Source organism: Pseudopodoces humilis, chromosome 8 (genome assembly GCF_049639895.1).
Source record: "Pseudopodoces humilis isolate 2021_Gansu_Grassland_sample_001 chromosome 8, ASM4963989v1, whole genome shotgun sequence".
In the NCBI taxonomy this organism is placed as follows: Eukaryota; Metazoa; Chordata; class Aves; order Passeriformes; family Paridae; genus Pseudopodoces; species Pseudopodoces humilis.
The window spans coordinates 6256635-6270114 of NC_142207.1; the positions used below are offsets into that span (position 1 = coordinate 6256635).

At 40.1% G+C, this 13480-nt stretch overlaps 1 protein-coding gene across 12 annotated transcripts in view; it reads right to left on the minus strand.

Annotated features, from left to right (window-relative positions):
* Positions 1-13480, minus strand: part of R3HDM1 (R3H domain containing 1) — a 49996-nt gene that overhangs the window by 19320 nt on the left and 17196 nt on the right. For 5 of the 12 annotated variants that reach the window (XM_088058589.1, XM_088058585.1, XM_088058590.1 and 2 more), the window contains 10 exons: positions 12800-12859; positions 12578-12718; positions 9997-10105; positions 9805-9900; positions 8508-8545; positions 8375-8425; positions 8002-8228; positions 5315-5572; positions 2638-2792; positions 1203-1304 (listed from right to left, as the gene is read on the minus strand). In XM_088058589.1, the coding sequence (XP_087914715.1) occupies positions 1203-1304; positions 2638-2792; positions 5315-5572; positions 8002-8228; positions 8375-8425; positions 8508-8545; positions 9805-9900; positions 9997-10105; positions 12578-12718; positions 12800-12859 (1237 nt within the window). The remainder of the gene's footprint in view (positions 1-1202; positions 1305-2637; positions 2793-5314; positions 5573-8001; positions 8229-8374; positions 8426-8507; positions 8546-9804; positions 9901-9996; positions 10106-12577; positions 12719-12799; positions 12860-13480) is intronic. The other 7 variants (XM_088058594.1, XM_088058591.1, XM_088058592.1 and 4 more) reach the window with 5 other exon arrangements.

Below are 13480 nucleotides of genomic sequence, written 5' to 3' on the forward strand. Positions count from 1 at the left end.
GTTCCCAGTCATGTCTCTACTGCTTCCTCCTCCTCACTCTTCTGCTCCAGTATGGGGTCCCACCCACAGCATACCATCCTTCCTAAACCTCTTCAATGTGGGTTCTTCCCAAAGGCTGAAGTCCTTCAGGACTGGAGTGCCCTAGTGTGGGTCCTACCTGAAAACCTGCTCCTGAAGGCTCCAGCTTCCTTCAGAGCACCTGTGGGATGCTCCAAGGGCTGCAGGGCAGATATCTACTCCACCATGGTCCTCCATAGGCTTCAAGGGGAGAATCTGCTTCACAAGAGTCTCCTCCCCAGGCTGCAGGCTCTGCTCCAGCACCTGGAGCATCTCCTTGCTCTCCTCCCTCTGGCCTCAGTATCTGCAGATTTGTTTCTCCCTCCTCTCCCTCAAACCCTTTTCCAAGCACACTCAGAGGTGCCACCAGTGTGAATGACTGACTCAGCTTGGGCTGTGCAGTATCAGCCCTGGAACTGCCTGAAATGGGCTCTGTCCAACGTGAGGCAGCTCCCAGTCGCTTCTCCCAGAAGCCATTCCTGCAGCTCCCTGCTCCAAAACCTTGCCACATAAACTCAACACAAACCTGCACTCAACTCAGTAGAGTATCAGAGCAGACTTTGACCTGGACTCTAGTTCAGATTCTCCCTTAGGTAACAACTCTCCTTTACTAAGCTTCAGTTTCACTTTGTGTGGCTTTTCTTTTTTCCTGGTTTCTGAGAGACTAAGATATTTTATTTCCAGCTTCTACTCATCAAACAATGGATACCAGAGAAGAGGGAGTGTTGAAAGTTCTACCAAATAGGCTACAAAGAGGTAACCAGAAAACATCAGAGCAGCTGATCCCTCAGAATGTATTAAGGTTCAGCAGAAGAGTGAGCAGACAATAAGAAACAACGGAAAGAGGTTAATCCAGAGACATAAAAAGGTAGCGACTGGCTAATGAAACAGCACTGAAAAACTTCCTTTACAAAGGGAAAGGGAAATAATGCAACTCAAAATACAGAGATTTATAGGCAGAGCCTTAATTGCATATATTCCTGCTGAACATGAAACGTTCCCATCTCAGGCTCTCAGGTGCTGTGTCACTGTGATCGAGAGCCAGTCACTACCCTGGTACCACAGGGCACTCAAACAGCCAAGCAAAGGTCAGCAGCCACCAGAGATGAGCCTGTGCAGGGAGCAGAGAAGAGAAGGTGTAATACCACAGAGTATTGCTGTGCAGAGGAGGCTGGCAGGAGCGGGGGTGGGTACGACACTGCAGAGTACTGGACAGGCTGGGAGGAAGGCTGCAGAGCCCGCAGAGGCTGCAGAAACAACAGGGTTATGAACAAGGTTAACACCAAAGTAAGAGAAGTGAAAACAAGTATTTTGTAACAGAAAAGCAACTGTGCTCCAGAAGAGCAACTTGCTCCACTCTGAGAAACAGAATGGATACTTCTTTTTCTTAAGCTTAAGACTGCATAGAATGAAAACAGAAGTAACTCTGAATATCTCAGTCTCCCAAAAGACAGTCATTGCTTTATTTGTTACACGCTATATTAGCTAGGTCAGCAAATTGCTTCTAACATTTACATGTGTTATAAACACAAGCTCTTTCAAAGCATCTAAAGGAAGAATGAATTTACTACTAACCATGGATTCAAACATACTACTTTCATTTATTCAACAGTAGTAAAATATTTTCTCTAGATAGTTATCATTGCTCATAATATTTCAGGCAGGATTAATTCCAGCATCCATTCAGAAGGCAATCAGAGAATTAGTACAGAATTTGTGAAGAAAATGGCAAATACTACATACACACTTCTGTGAACTAAAGAGTACAAATGAGACTTTTCAACACAGATCAGCTCCACTGTGGCATACCCAGCTATCTGAACAGGTTTAAACAGGGAAAACAAACAAAGGTAAAAGGTTTAGATGAAGTTCTATAAATAACTTTTCGAAAAAATTTAAGAACCATCTGAAAATACCACAGGAGACTAAAGCCAGTACCTTGGTGCCTGAAATAGCTGCTGTGGAGAGGGAGAATTCTCCTTCTCCTGCCCATATATTTTGCTTTTCTTCTTCTATGGCTGGGGCAGTCTTTATAATCTGGCCTATTTGACTGAAGTCTTGTACAGAACAAGGATAAAATACATCCTGTACTCATGTGTGTGGTTTTGTGAGCAGAATGGGCTGAAGTGCTACTCGTGAGATGTTCATGCTGTACCAGTCCTGAGCTACTCCTTCTGTGCCATGACTCCTGTTTGTGCTGTACAGCCCAGGAATTCATCTGGCTGAGAAACAAGTCTAAAACAAGAAACCCAAGGTTCCAGTTGGATTAACTCTCTTCCCGGCTGCCAACTATATTGCTCTTAATGCCTGGGTAACTCAACAGTGCATTAGGGATGAAGGCAGAACTTCTTGGTAACGGAACATTTTCATACTAAAATTCCTCAGTATTTTTAAGAAAAGGCTGCCTACTATGCTGAGCAGGGCTGATAGTTGTGTGGACTAGGAGGGAAAAAGCCCAGTTACCCTGACCTGTGACTGTTCTTCACATCCACTGCAGAAGAATAAATGACCCCCCCTGCCCCTGTTCCCAGAGCTGAGTGAGAGCCCCAGAGTCCCTGAGCATGTGTTTGACAAGTGCACCTGTGAGAGGATGGGGTTAGCTCCAGGCTGGTGCTGGCCAGGGCTGGGCAGGGCTGGCTGAGGTGCAGCTCCAGGCACTTGGGTCCTAACAGGCTGCTGAGGCAGGGGAGGGTTGTACACAACTGCAGTGCCATCGGGATTGAGGAACGGCTGACCTGCCCAGGGGAGAGACAACAAACACAACCAGCTGCACCATCTCAGCTGGGAGAAAGTACACAAATATACTTACAGCAGGCAAAATGAATAAAATAATAAAAATTAAAAATAAGAGAAATCATACTGGTTTATATGACAGATTCATGCCAAATGCCCACAACTATAACAGCAATGACTACATGCAGCTACAACCCAAACATTTAAAATGATACCCCAGTCTTTACGTAGTGATCACACATAAAAATTTCTTATATCCTACTCAATTTGAAATTGATTTTAATCAAGTAGATTGAATATGACAGGAGTAATAAAGGAAAACTCCACTAAAATACTGTTTTAAGGATCTCTTAAATATTAATCTCCTTAACAAATGTGAAAACCAATCAGAACACAGGAGAGCTTAAAAGCAAATATTTTTTGAAAACTATATAAAGCAATAACTGCCCTGGTATTCCCATGACTGCTAATGAGATTACTGAAAAAGGACTCTCTTCCCTCTCTTAGATTAATTGGCTTTTACCTTTCAAAAGAAATAACATAGAATTATTCTCCTATTTAATAATTTGCAACCTCAATATTACAGCAATGGGCCAATGAAAAAGAGCTGAAAAATAAACTCCATAAATGTAAATTATAAAAGAACTCCAGTGATTTCTTTTTGTGCAGAGTTGGAAAAAACCAAAACAAATCAAAGGAACAACAGCCTGGCTGGCAGGGACCCGTGCCTACCTGCTTAGTGACACGTGTCCTGCATTGGCTTATTCTGATGCTTAAAGGGCCCAACACTGATGTAAATTTTTCTCTTCTCTGATTTAAAGATATTCTTGTCCTTTCCAGAAAGGTTTAAGCTGAGCCTAAAGCCTTTGCACCCTGACAAAGCACACCAATGCTCCTCCAGGCTGCTTGGTTCCTTCATATTTAAATGCAACTGCCCAACATAAAGAATGAAACAGTTACTGAAGAAAGGACTGAGGAATTCTTGGCAGACACAGAGGGAGCACCAACAAACTTGCAAAAATAAGCTACAGCAGCTGGACTGCAGCTCATCAGGTGATACTCAACTGAGCCCAATAGATTTCTCTTTAACACTCAAGAGAATTTGCAATGTTCAACAGGGCCTGAGATTCAATTATTTCCTTCTACCAGTTCCTGCCAATCACCAGAGCTTCAATTATTTATTGGAATGGCTGGGTAAGAACTATCTCTTCCTAATTATTAAGGCACAGAAACTCTGTCAGAAACTCTGAGGAGCCAGCTCTGCTTTGGCTGGCATTGGAACAATAAAGCCAGAGGAACAATTACAGAATATGATGATTCGAGTACATTGGAAATCAAAGTTTATCTGAACCTAAATGTTCCTCATTCTCAAAGTGTTCTTTATCTTCTATAAGAAGCTCATTAGACATTAACATAATTATGAAAGACTACTAATGAACTTAGCTCTAAGATGACAAATACATTCTCCTCCAAATCCAATGGCTATCTATGAAAATTAGGTCCTACAGTGACTCATTTGTAACTGAATTTTTAGCAATTGATTCATACTAAGAAAAAAGAGAAATTTATCTATTTCAATGTTATACCTTCTAATTAAAAAAAATATTTACATGATCATTTTAACAATCCCAATGAGAAACATTTTGCTTCAAATGTCACGTGCAATTATATTCAAACATAATCAAGTCCATCTACAGAACGATAGTAAATATAGTCTGAAATATTTTCTTTTCTACAATGAAAAAAATCAGTATACTAAAATTAAAATATATGATTTCCTAAAATTATGATCTTTTACACAAAAGGTAAATTAAGATTTTCAGTACTTCCTAATTTCTATGATCAGTAGAAGTTTGTCTAGAGAATGGTAACTCATTATTTAATCCAGACAAGTAATTACACATCTCCTTGCACCTACATTATGACGTATAAATTTTCTACTACTGGCTAAAAAAATACCAGTATTGGCCAATAACACCAACACTGATTTAATCCTGTTTTAAAGTGACAAGGAGAAGCTTAGAAATAGCATTTCATCCTGTGCTTCTTTTTGCACTTGTATTAACTCAGCCTTGAGCATAGAGATGTTGAGTATGTTGTGTAAAAAAAAATGAAGATTAAGTTCTTTCAAGTCAATATAAATCCTTTCTCAGGCCCTCTCCCCTCACTGAAACTGTTTCATAGTAGCACTGGAAAAGACATTCTCCTCTCCTGGAAAAAGCTGAAACAATTAAGTTATTCTGTGCTCTGGACAGTATGTCATATGATTTTCATATTTTGTGCAAATCACTCATTAGAATTTTACATGTAAGTTAAAACTCTTTTAGAGAAACTCATGTGAGTTTACTCATTCCTTTGATCCTCCAGTCATGCTTCCTTGTTAAATTAAATGCATTGAACAAACACAACCACATTAAAAAATAAAGGACAAAGGACAATATTGACATGAAATCTTATGCAAACACTCGTGCATTTTTTACCAATTTCCCCAGTGTAATAGAGACACCCCCAAGCATGTACCAACCTGTTTGAGGGTTGACCAGCACACTGCCAGGCGGGATGCCCGCTGCTTCCAAGGGAAGCAGAAAGAAGCTACTGCTAGCAGCAGGTGCCACTTGCCCGCTCATGCCACCATCAAAGGAAAGAGAGTTACTAGAGCTGACAGTTGGATACACGGCAGGCGTGCCAGGAGAGGGCTGGCTTAGAGCTGGCACTGGAAGAGGCTGCTGGCTGTGAGAGAGAGAACCCGTGGAGGACCCTACACTACTAGAAGACTCTGAACCTAGGAAAGGAGTAATGAGAAATTGGTTTTACCTGGAGACAGTGACATCATGCTCACTTTAAAATATACACTTGTAAGTGCTCACCCTTGAAAGCTCAGCATAAAGCACGTTATTCAACAGCAGCCTTGTCAATGGACTCCCCCACCATCTCCCCTGGAATACCTTTGCAAGGTCCCTTCTGTGAACCAAGGGTCAATTCAGCACTGCTTTGCACTGCAAAGTGAGGCTTTCATATCTAGCTGTTTTTTTGGTGAGAAAATGCAAACCTGTACCTCCAGAATTCATGGAAGTGAGGCAAGCATGGACCAGTTTTTTTCCAGTCCTGAGGCCAGATCTTCTCTGACTCAGCTGCTGGACAATTTGCACTACATTAAAACCCTCAATGTAATTTGTTTCCTCCTCTGACAATCTGCAGGCAAAAATCAAGAATACAGCTAGAAGAAATGAGGGTAATATGGTAGCATTAGCCTGGCTTTATGCAGCAATTCAAATTTCAAAGGGGTATGAAATAGCCAATTGAAATCAGTAATCATTTTACAGATATAAATGACTATGAACGTTGCAAGGCAGTGGAGAACCAGACCCTGAGCTTCCTGAAAGCCAAGGCATGCAGCTAAAAGAAATATTCCAAAAGTTCAGTATGCAGAGGTCTGTGGAACTGCTGTTCCCAGGTCTCTCTACACCTGGAGCTTTAGGTACACAGTTTAGCAAAGACTTAGCAAAGAAATAAGAAGTGTGTGATACTTGCAGTACTTGGAAACAGAATATAGTTGTTTAAATTTACAAACTCGTCATTAGCAGCCTCTATACAATCTAGAAGAAAAAGCAAGACTCAAAAAGCACTCTAATGGAATTTATGTACTGCTTGAAGTTACTTTGCACTCCTCCATCAAAGTTGCTAATTGTAACCCTTCTACTTGTGCTTTCTAAGAGAGCATAGCTTGAAGCATTGGCCTTTTTTATTGGTGAAATCAAGTGAAATCAAAGCTGTTAATTGTAAACTTGGTGAGACTGCACAACCCAGCTCTGCAAAACTGTCATTGCATGAGCAGAGTTACTTGGATTCATTTCCAACTGTATTCACTTCTAGACTATGCAGAGAAGTGAGGCTGAAGCCATCATAACCAGAGCTAATTACAGCCCTGAACAACATGAACAAACCCAAGCTCAACATGTGCCAAATCACCATAACCTGAACTGTATGAAGCAACAGCCATGAAGGTGAGCATTCCAAACCTGGAATGTCCAAACCTCTCAGAATGCCAAAATAAAGTTTCCAGCAAAAATTTTTAAGAATCCATTTATGTGCTTGAAATTTAGCCAATGAAGATTTCTAAGATTTTTATTGTCAGGCCGCAGCTTCTTTTCAAGCTGTGCCAAACAGCATCACTACACTGCTAAATGGAATAACTCCGAATGATGGCACAGTTCTACAGCAGAAGTACCTTGAAATGTTTTGGGTTTTTTATACAAGTATACAATGGACAAACAGAATTTGTTACTGTTTTACTGCATTAAGATATAGCAGTGTGGCCAGTTACCTAAAAGGTAGTGGTAATCTAAGGAAAAGCAAAAAATTTGAAAATAGATCCTCATTAAAAATCAGCTTTATAAATAAGATCAAAGCAAATATTAATAAGGCAAGCAATTATATCCTGCTTTTTTAGAGTTCTACTTCAAATTCTAAAGCAGCCCACCAGTAACCCACCCATGTATTACAAGCCTCAAAATTCTCCATGGATTAGCAACTGGATCAAATTGTGTTGGCATTCTAAATACAAATATTTACTAATTTTCATTTTTGTCTCACAGAAGATTCATTCCCATATTTTTTGAGATTTTATTTCCACATTAATTACAAGGTAACACCCTTTGAAACCCTGACTCTTACGAGTATTTTCCCCCAACATTTTTGAATCTTAAAATTATACAGTATGCTTTGTTTCACTGATGCAATTTCTCAGCATCTAAAAATTAATTAAGCATTTTAGCCATATTCATTTTAATGTAACAGAAGAAAGAGAACACAATAAAAATAACTACCAATTCATAGGCATTAATGCTGTTGTATCTGAGCTAGAAGGATAGTGCAGAGTTTCCTAAGACTGTGCAATGCAGCTTTGCCCCACTAGAACCAAAGAGCTGCACTCCAAGTATTTGATACAAAAATATTTCTGGTAAAAACCATTTTCAAACCCTTTGCATGAGATCAAAGGCATTGAACTTCAAGCCATCTACAACACACTTGAAGATTCTCCTTCCAAAGCCAGAAGTGTTCACCCCATTTGTGACATTATGGCTCTAGGGCTGGGTGTGTTGATATTCCCTGTGTGCAGCCCCTGTATCCAGAGGGAATGGGATGCATGGAGCCTCCCCACCCAGGACATCTGCCGTGCCCACCCAGCTCAGCCCCCAGAACCTGCTGTACCTGTCTTGGACAGCCTGCCCGTGCTCTTGCTGCTGCCAGAGCTGTCCCCACGGGTCAGCACCGAGATGCCGCTGAAGCTGCTGGCCTTGGTGACCGCGGGCTTCAGGTTGCGCAGGGAGCTGTCGGAGTCGGTGCTGCTCCAGGGCCGCGGCTCACAGTACCGCAGCTCGGTCTCCGTGCTGCTCTGGTGGCTGTTGGCTGATCTCACCGATGCCTCCTTATTGATTCTGCAAGTTACAAACTCAACTTTTAGCACAAGCAGCACTTGCAAATTAAGGGAAAAGAAATAAAAAGAAACAAAAAACAAGAAGGAAAAGATAAATGCATGCAGAAGACTTTGGGTTTTGTTTTTTTAAAAGAAAGCATCAAATACCTAAGTATCTGTCGTCTTTGTTGTGTACTATTAGTTTCTTCCTCCTGGATTCTGTTGACATTTTAATAAGATAACTTAATATTTATTAAGAAAATAGGAAGACAAAACAGAATTAAACAGCAAATTTTCTTACCTTTTATCAGTGAAATAATTCTCTTGGGAACACAGGGACTGAGGGGCAAAGAAGTGCAGAAATTAATATGAATGGCATCTAGAACCCCTGCTACAAAACACACAGCAATCTGGAATCTTCTGCATTATACACAGACTTCTATAGCACCCTCTTTATATTAAGCTGCCTGAAAAACTTTACCTCTTGATGAATAATTTCCATGAGGAAACAAGACAATATAAAAAGGCCCATGTGCAAGAAATCAAAGTCAGCATGAGGATAGTTACAATGCTGCTCAGTTGGTTTCTATCAGACTTTTTCTGAAGTTACAGTTCTTCCCTTGGGCCTTTGGTGTTTTCTGTGACTTGTCTTCTGCTGGGAAAGGTGGAGGGGGAGAGGCCATTGCTGCTGCAGTAACTGCTCAATGCCCTGGGTACCAGTCTGGGTATGCTACAGAGCACACAGAACAGAACCAAAAAGGCTGCTCCTTACTCAAATTATGTTGTCCTTGACTGTGACTCCCAACATCTGGCACAAAGCTTCTAAGAGTGTAATACATGGTAAATTAAGATGCAAAAGGAAAATGTAATTTTACATCCAAAAGTCCATTCTTCTTGTTTGTAACTAAGGTGAACAAAAAAAAATAAATTAGCCTCTCAAGAGCTCATTACTCTCTTCAGAATCTGGTTTTGGATGTGCAAGAGTTATAGATATATGTCAGAAATAGATTAGTAAAAGTAACACATATTTTTAAAGACATATCTGTTCTGTTTTATTCAACATAATCACTACTTGCAATTGAATCGTAGCCCCTACAATACTGTCCTGCAGGGTATCTCCAGTCAAGAGATCAGACTGCCAGATTCCTGACAGGAATTTCATATATAGGACCTCAAATAATTTTACTGTGGTTGCTATAGATACAAGTGAGAAAAGAGTTTTTTTGCTTTTTAATTTGCTTGGGTTTCTTTCTTCTTTTAATTATTGCTCTGAGCAACTGAAATGATTGCAATACAAAACTCCATAATTAAATCGCAGTGAGGGGCGAAACAATGCAAAGGGGGGAAACGCATTGCACTAGGTAATGCTAGAGAACACTCCTCAATAATTCCTGGGTCGTTTGAGTTTCATACAGCAACAATTAGAGAAAACAGAAGATTTCTCAGTAATTGCAGTATCATTTAAAACTCACTCAAGGTCACACTCTCTTATCTGCTCAGTGTCATTCAGAAATAGAAAGTTTCCTGAAAAGCCACCTGTGCATGTATGTGTGTGAAGGGTTCCTAGCAAACAGTGCCAGACTGGCTTTGATACGTACATCTTGTGCAAATATCCTTTCTCTAGCTCTCTGATATTCTTCTTCACGTTCTTCTATGGATTTACTTCTTCTGTCATCTTTTAATCGTATTCTCATCTAAATTAAGTAGCACAGTGTCAATTTAAGCAGGAAAACAGTAAGAATGCACAGTCAAACAGAGCAAGTGGAAGGAATAAACCACATGTGCTTTACCTGGTTGTCATCTTTGTCTAAACTAGAGTTATCTCTCTTAAGGATGTACCGCTTCTGGAAGTCATCGCTCTTCTCATCCTTTATATGCTCACAAAACTTTTGGTCAGGTCTGAGAAAAGTGGTTACAAAGAAAATATTTATGTTTTGCAAATATACTGCACACACAGTGGAACAAACTGAAATATATTCAAGAGTAATTTAAAATATACTTAATATTCTAACTGAAAAAAATAGATTTTGGCTGTCTGGGCAATGGAAAAGATGAGGTGCACCTCTGACAAATCCTGTCCTGAGGCATAACAAACCTGCTTTTAAAAACCTCTTCCTCCTTCAAAGCTTTTGCTGCAACTCCCAATTAAGGTGGGAAGCAAACCACATGCCTTTGGGGAATCAGAAGTGCTTCTGAATCCCAACTGGTGCCATGCAATGGATATTGGGCATGCATGGAAGTGAAGACAGGTGTTTGCTGCTAGAGCTGCAATACCTCAGAGTTCATTTCAAGGGAAAACAGAAGAAAGAAGGTGCAGGAGAAAGCACTGAAACTTAGAAACTTCTAAAACAAAATTAGGTAGAAATGAGTAAGAGAAGAACAGTATAATGCAGGCAAGCAAGAGCTTCACACAGTAATATGGAGAGAGTGAAGCAACAGATTATAAATATTGCTTTGGTATTTTATCTACTTTGTGAAAGAAAATGTGGTATTTTTCAAATCCTTGTTTTTAAAGAGATATACCAAGTACCTGAATAATGAAACTACTGGTATCATAAGAGAAGAGCTCAGACAATCAGGAAGTATTTGTCTAATAGAGGACAGAATAAATGTATGCTCTTCTCTATTTCTGTTATTTATCATTATCTAGGATTTCTGGATGGAGTGAGGGGAGCTTTTTCTATGAAACAGCCAGCCCTGCCTATTGGGTACTGGATGCCCAAACATAATTAGCAGGCATTTCAGAGAACCTTTAGACTGTCTTACCTCTTTCTCTTAAAGGTCTCTGATTTTACTGCCCTGCAATCACCAACTCCCACTCCACTGAGACGTGCCAGTGTGCACTGGGTGGTTGATGTCAGTAAGATCCCTGCTCGGCGAGGGAGCCGCGAACCTGCCTATGAGGAAAAGGTAAGTTTGGCTTTATTCCACATGGAGCAGATCTCCAAGGTTTTCTTTCTACATTCTTATTTTATATCCAAAGTGATTTAAAATAAGAATATTAAAAACATCAAGAATCTTTATGTCTGCAGGTTAGATGAAATGCCTGCTAATTAGTAACTACACCTACAGGGGCTTCCAGAGGCCAGAAGCTATTTAAATATGGTCTAAAAATTTTTTTAAAAGCATAAAAATGAAGTAAGCTTTTATTAGTTCTTATTCCACAGCTGAAGTGCTAGACTGAAGCTTGAGTCTGGAGATGCTGGTAGATGCAAAGGCAACAGATTTTAAATGTTTGGCTTTCAATGTCAATTTAGATATAGATTGTACAGCCAAAGCAAAAACACATACATAAATAATACAAGTATTCAACTTATATTTAGGCTATATATGTTTCTAAAACTTCTGAGGAGAAACTGTTTACTTAAGTGTAATTTCAGTGTGGCATATTCAGTCCTACTGACTCTAAAATAGGGTGGATAATTAATTTTTTTCCTCTCAAAGCTATTAAGAGTGCACCTAGAGACTGAGATTAGGATGCAGGCACTGTAAACTCCTGTTTTCACATTCAAGACCAACAAAAAACAGAGTCAGGCAAATGCTCTAAGTTAAAACTAGAAACTAGGTGCCATAAATATGTCAACACATTAGACCTTTGTCTTTTTGAGAGAGTGAAGAGACAGAGCAAGTACAGAGGATGGAGAGAACAGCTGGGTCCCTTGAATAAAAGTCTTAATTCCATACAGGTTTCAGAGTTGCTCTGGCCCCAGTGCTACCTTTTCTGCAATATGGATTTTGCTGGGGATTTCTCCAAGAACTCCCCAGCCCTCACAGTAAAGCAGCACACCATGGCTTGTTAACCTGGTTGACATTTCCACTGATGTCTGTCTCTCCTGCTTTGTTTATTTGTAAGGCCATGAGAGATCTGTAAGCAATGTTATTCCAACAGAAGAACTTCAACAGATGAATTTTCCCAGTAGAATTTTACAACACAAAAGCCAGAGTTGTGCAAATCCCCTCCCTTCACCAAATCAGAAATGACCTCCTTCTAAGATAAGAGCTGGCTCTGCTATCCAAAAGAAACAAAGAATGCACTTTGTACACTTTACTAGTGTAAATCTTTAAACAGATAAACAGTTGCTATAAAGTGGTATTTCACAGAAACAAAGTTAGAAATGCATTCTGCCAGAAAATCAACAAAAATTCTTAACTTAGAGATAACATCCATCTTTCTCCAGAAGAATTCAAACATGAAATAGATCACATTATTACACAGCAAGAACATGAACAGTAAAGAGGTCTCAACTACCTCTCCTTGATGCCTGCTCCCAAGTGAGGAGACAGACCTCACCTGCTACCTCAGCACTGCCTCACACATCCCAGGTGTTAGAGCTATGCACCAAAAGGGTTTTTCAAGGCTTTGACACTTACATTCTTGTATTGCTAGTTTTATTTACTATGACTGACTTCCCACTCTGGTCCACGTTGTGCTCTAATCCAAAGTAAGCAGCTACCCTGTGCAACAGCATTCTATGGTAAGATGTCATTGGGGGAAACTTTTTTCTTGGTACTCTGGAAGAAAGGAATAGTAGCTTTATTAAATAAACAGGAACACTCTTGAATTCTTTTTTCCTATGAGAGTACAGTACTTACTCATTATTACCAATGAAATCTAAAATTTCCTGTTCTAATTTCAGCAGCATCATTCTGTCCCTGAAAATAAAAACACAGCAACTCACATATGAGACACTCCAATAACTGCAGTTGTATTCATCTTAAGAATACACAGATCAGAGCTGTGATCAAGGGATGATGGCAGACTGGAAATAGGACCAGCAGGTGTCAAATGCAGAATTTTTAGGACAAAGTACTCTTTTTTGCTATTGTGTATTGAACCTGCCTAGTGAAAATGCTGTTTTGCTCTCAGATATCAAGAGTACACAGATCCTCCAAGAAGTCCCTGCCCAGGAGGCTCAGCAGGAAGTGCAGTCATGGAGAAGACAGGCTCCAGGAGGAAAAGCAGCACTGAGGTTGTTCCTTGTTGGTTGGTGTGGGCAGGGAGATGTGCAGAGGCCTCAGCTGGCCCTTGGATTGTGAAGCACATCAGGGGATCACTGAGAAAGTGATGGGGCACATCACCAACAGCCAAGGCCTTAAAGCTGGCACATGTGGCAATGTGCTGACGTATCAGATATACAAAAAAGCTAAAACTCAAGGTGGCAGAAAGGAACATTGTTCTTGAAACTGCTTGAGTTGGTTCTAATAACCTATTAAGATGCAATGAAATCCAATGATGCACAGTTCATAAACAAGTAACTAAGTTTCCCAATCACT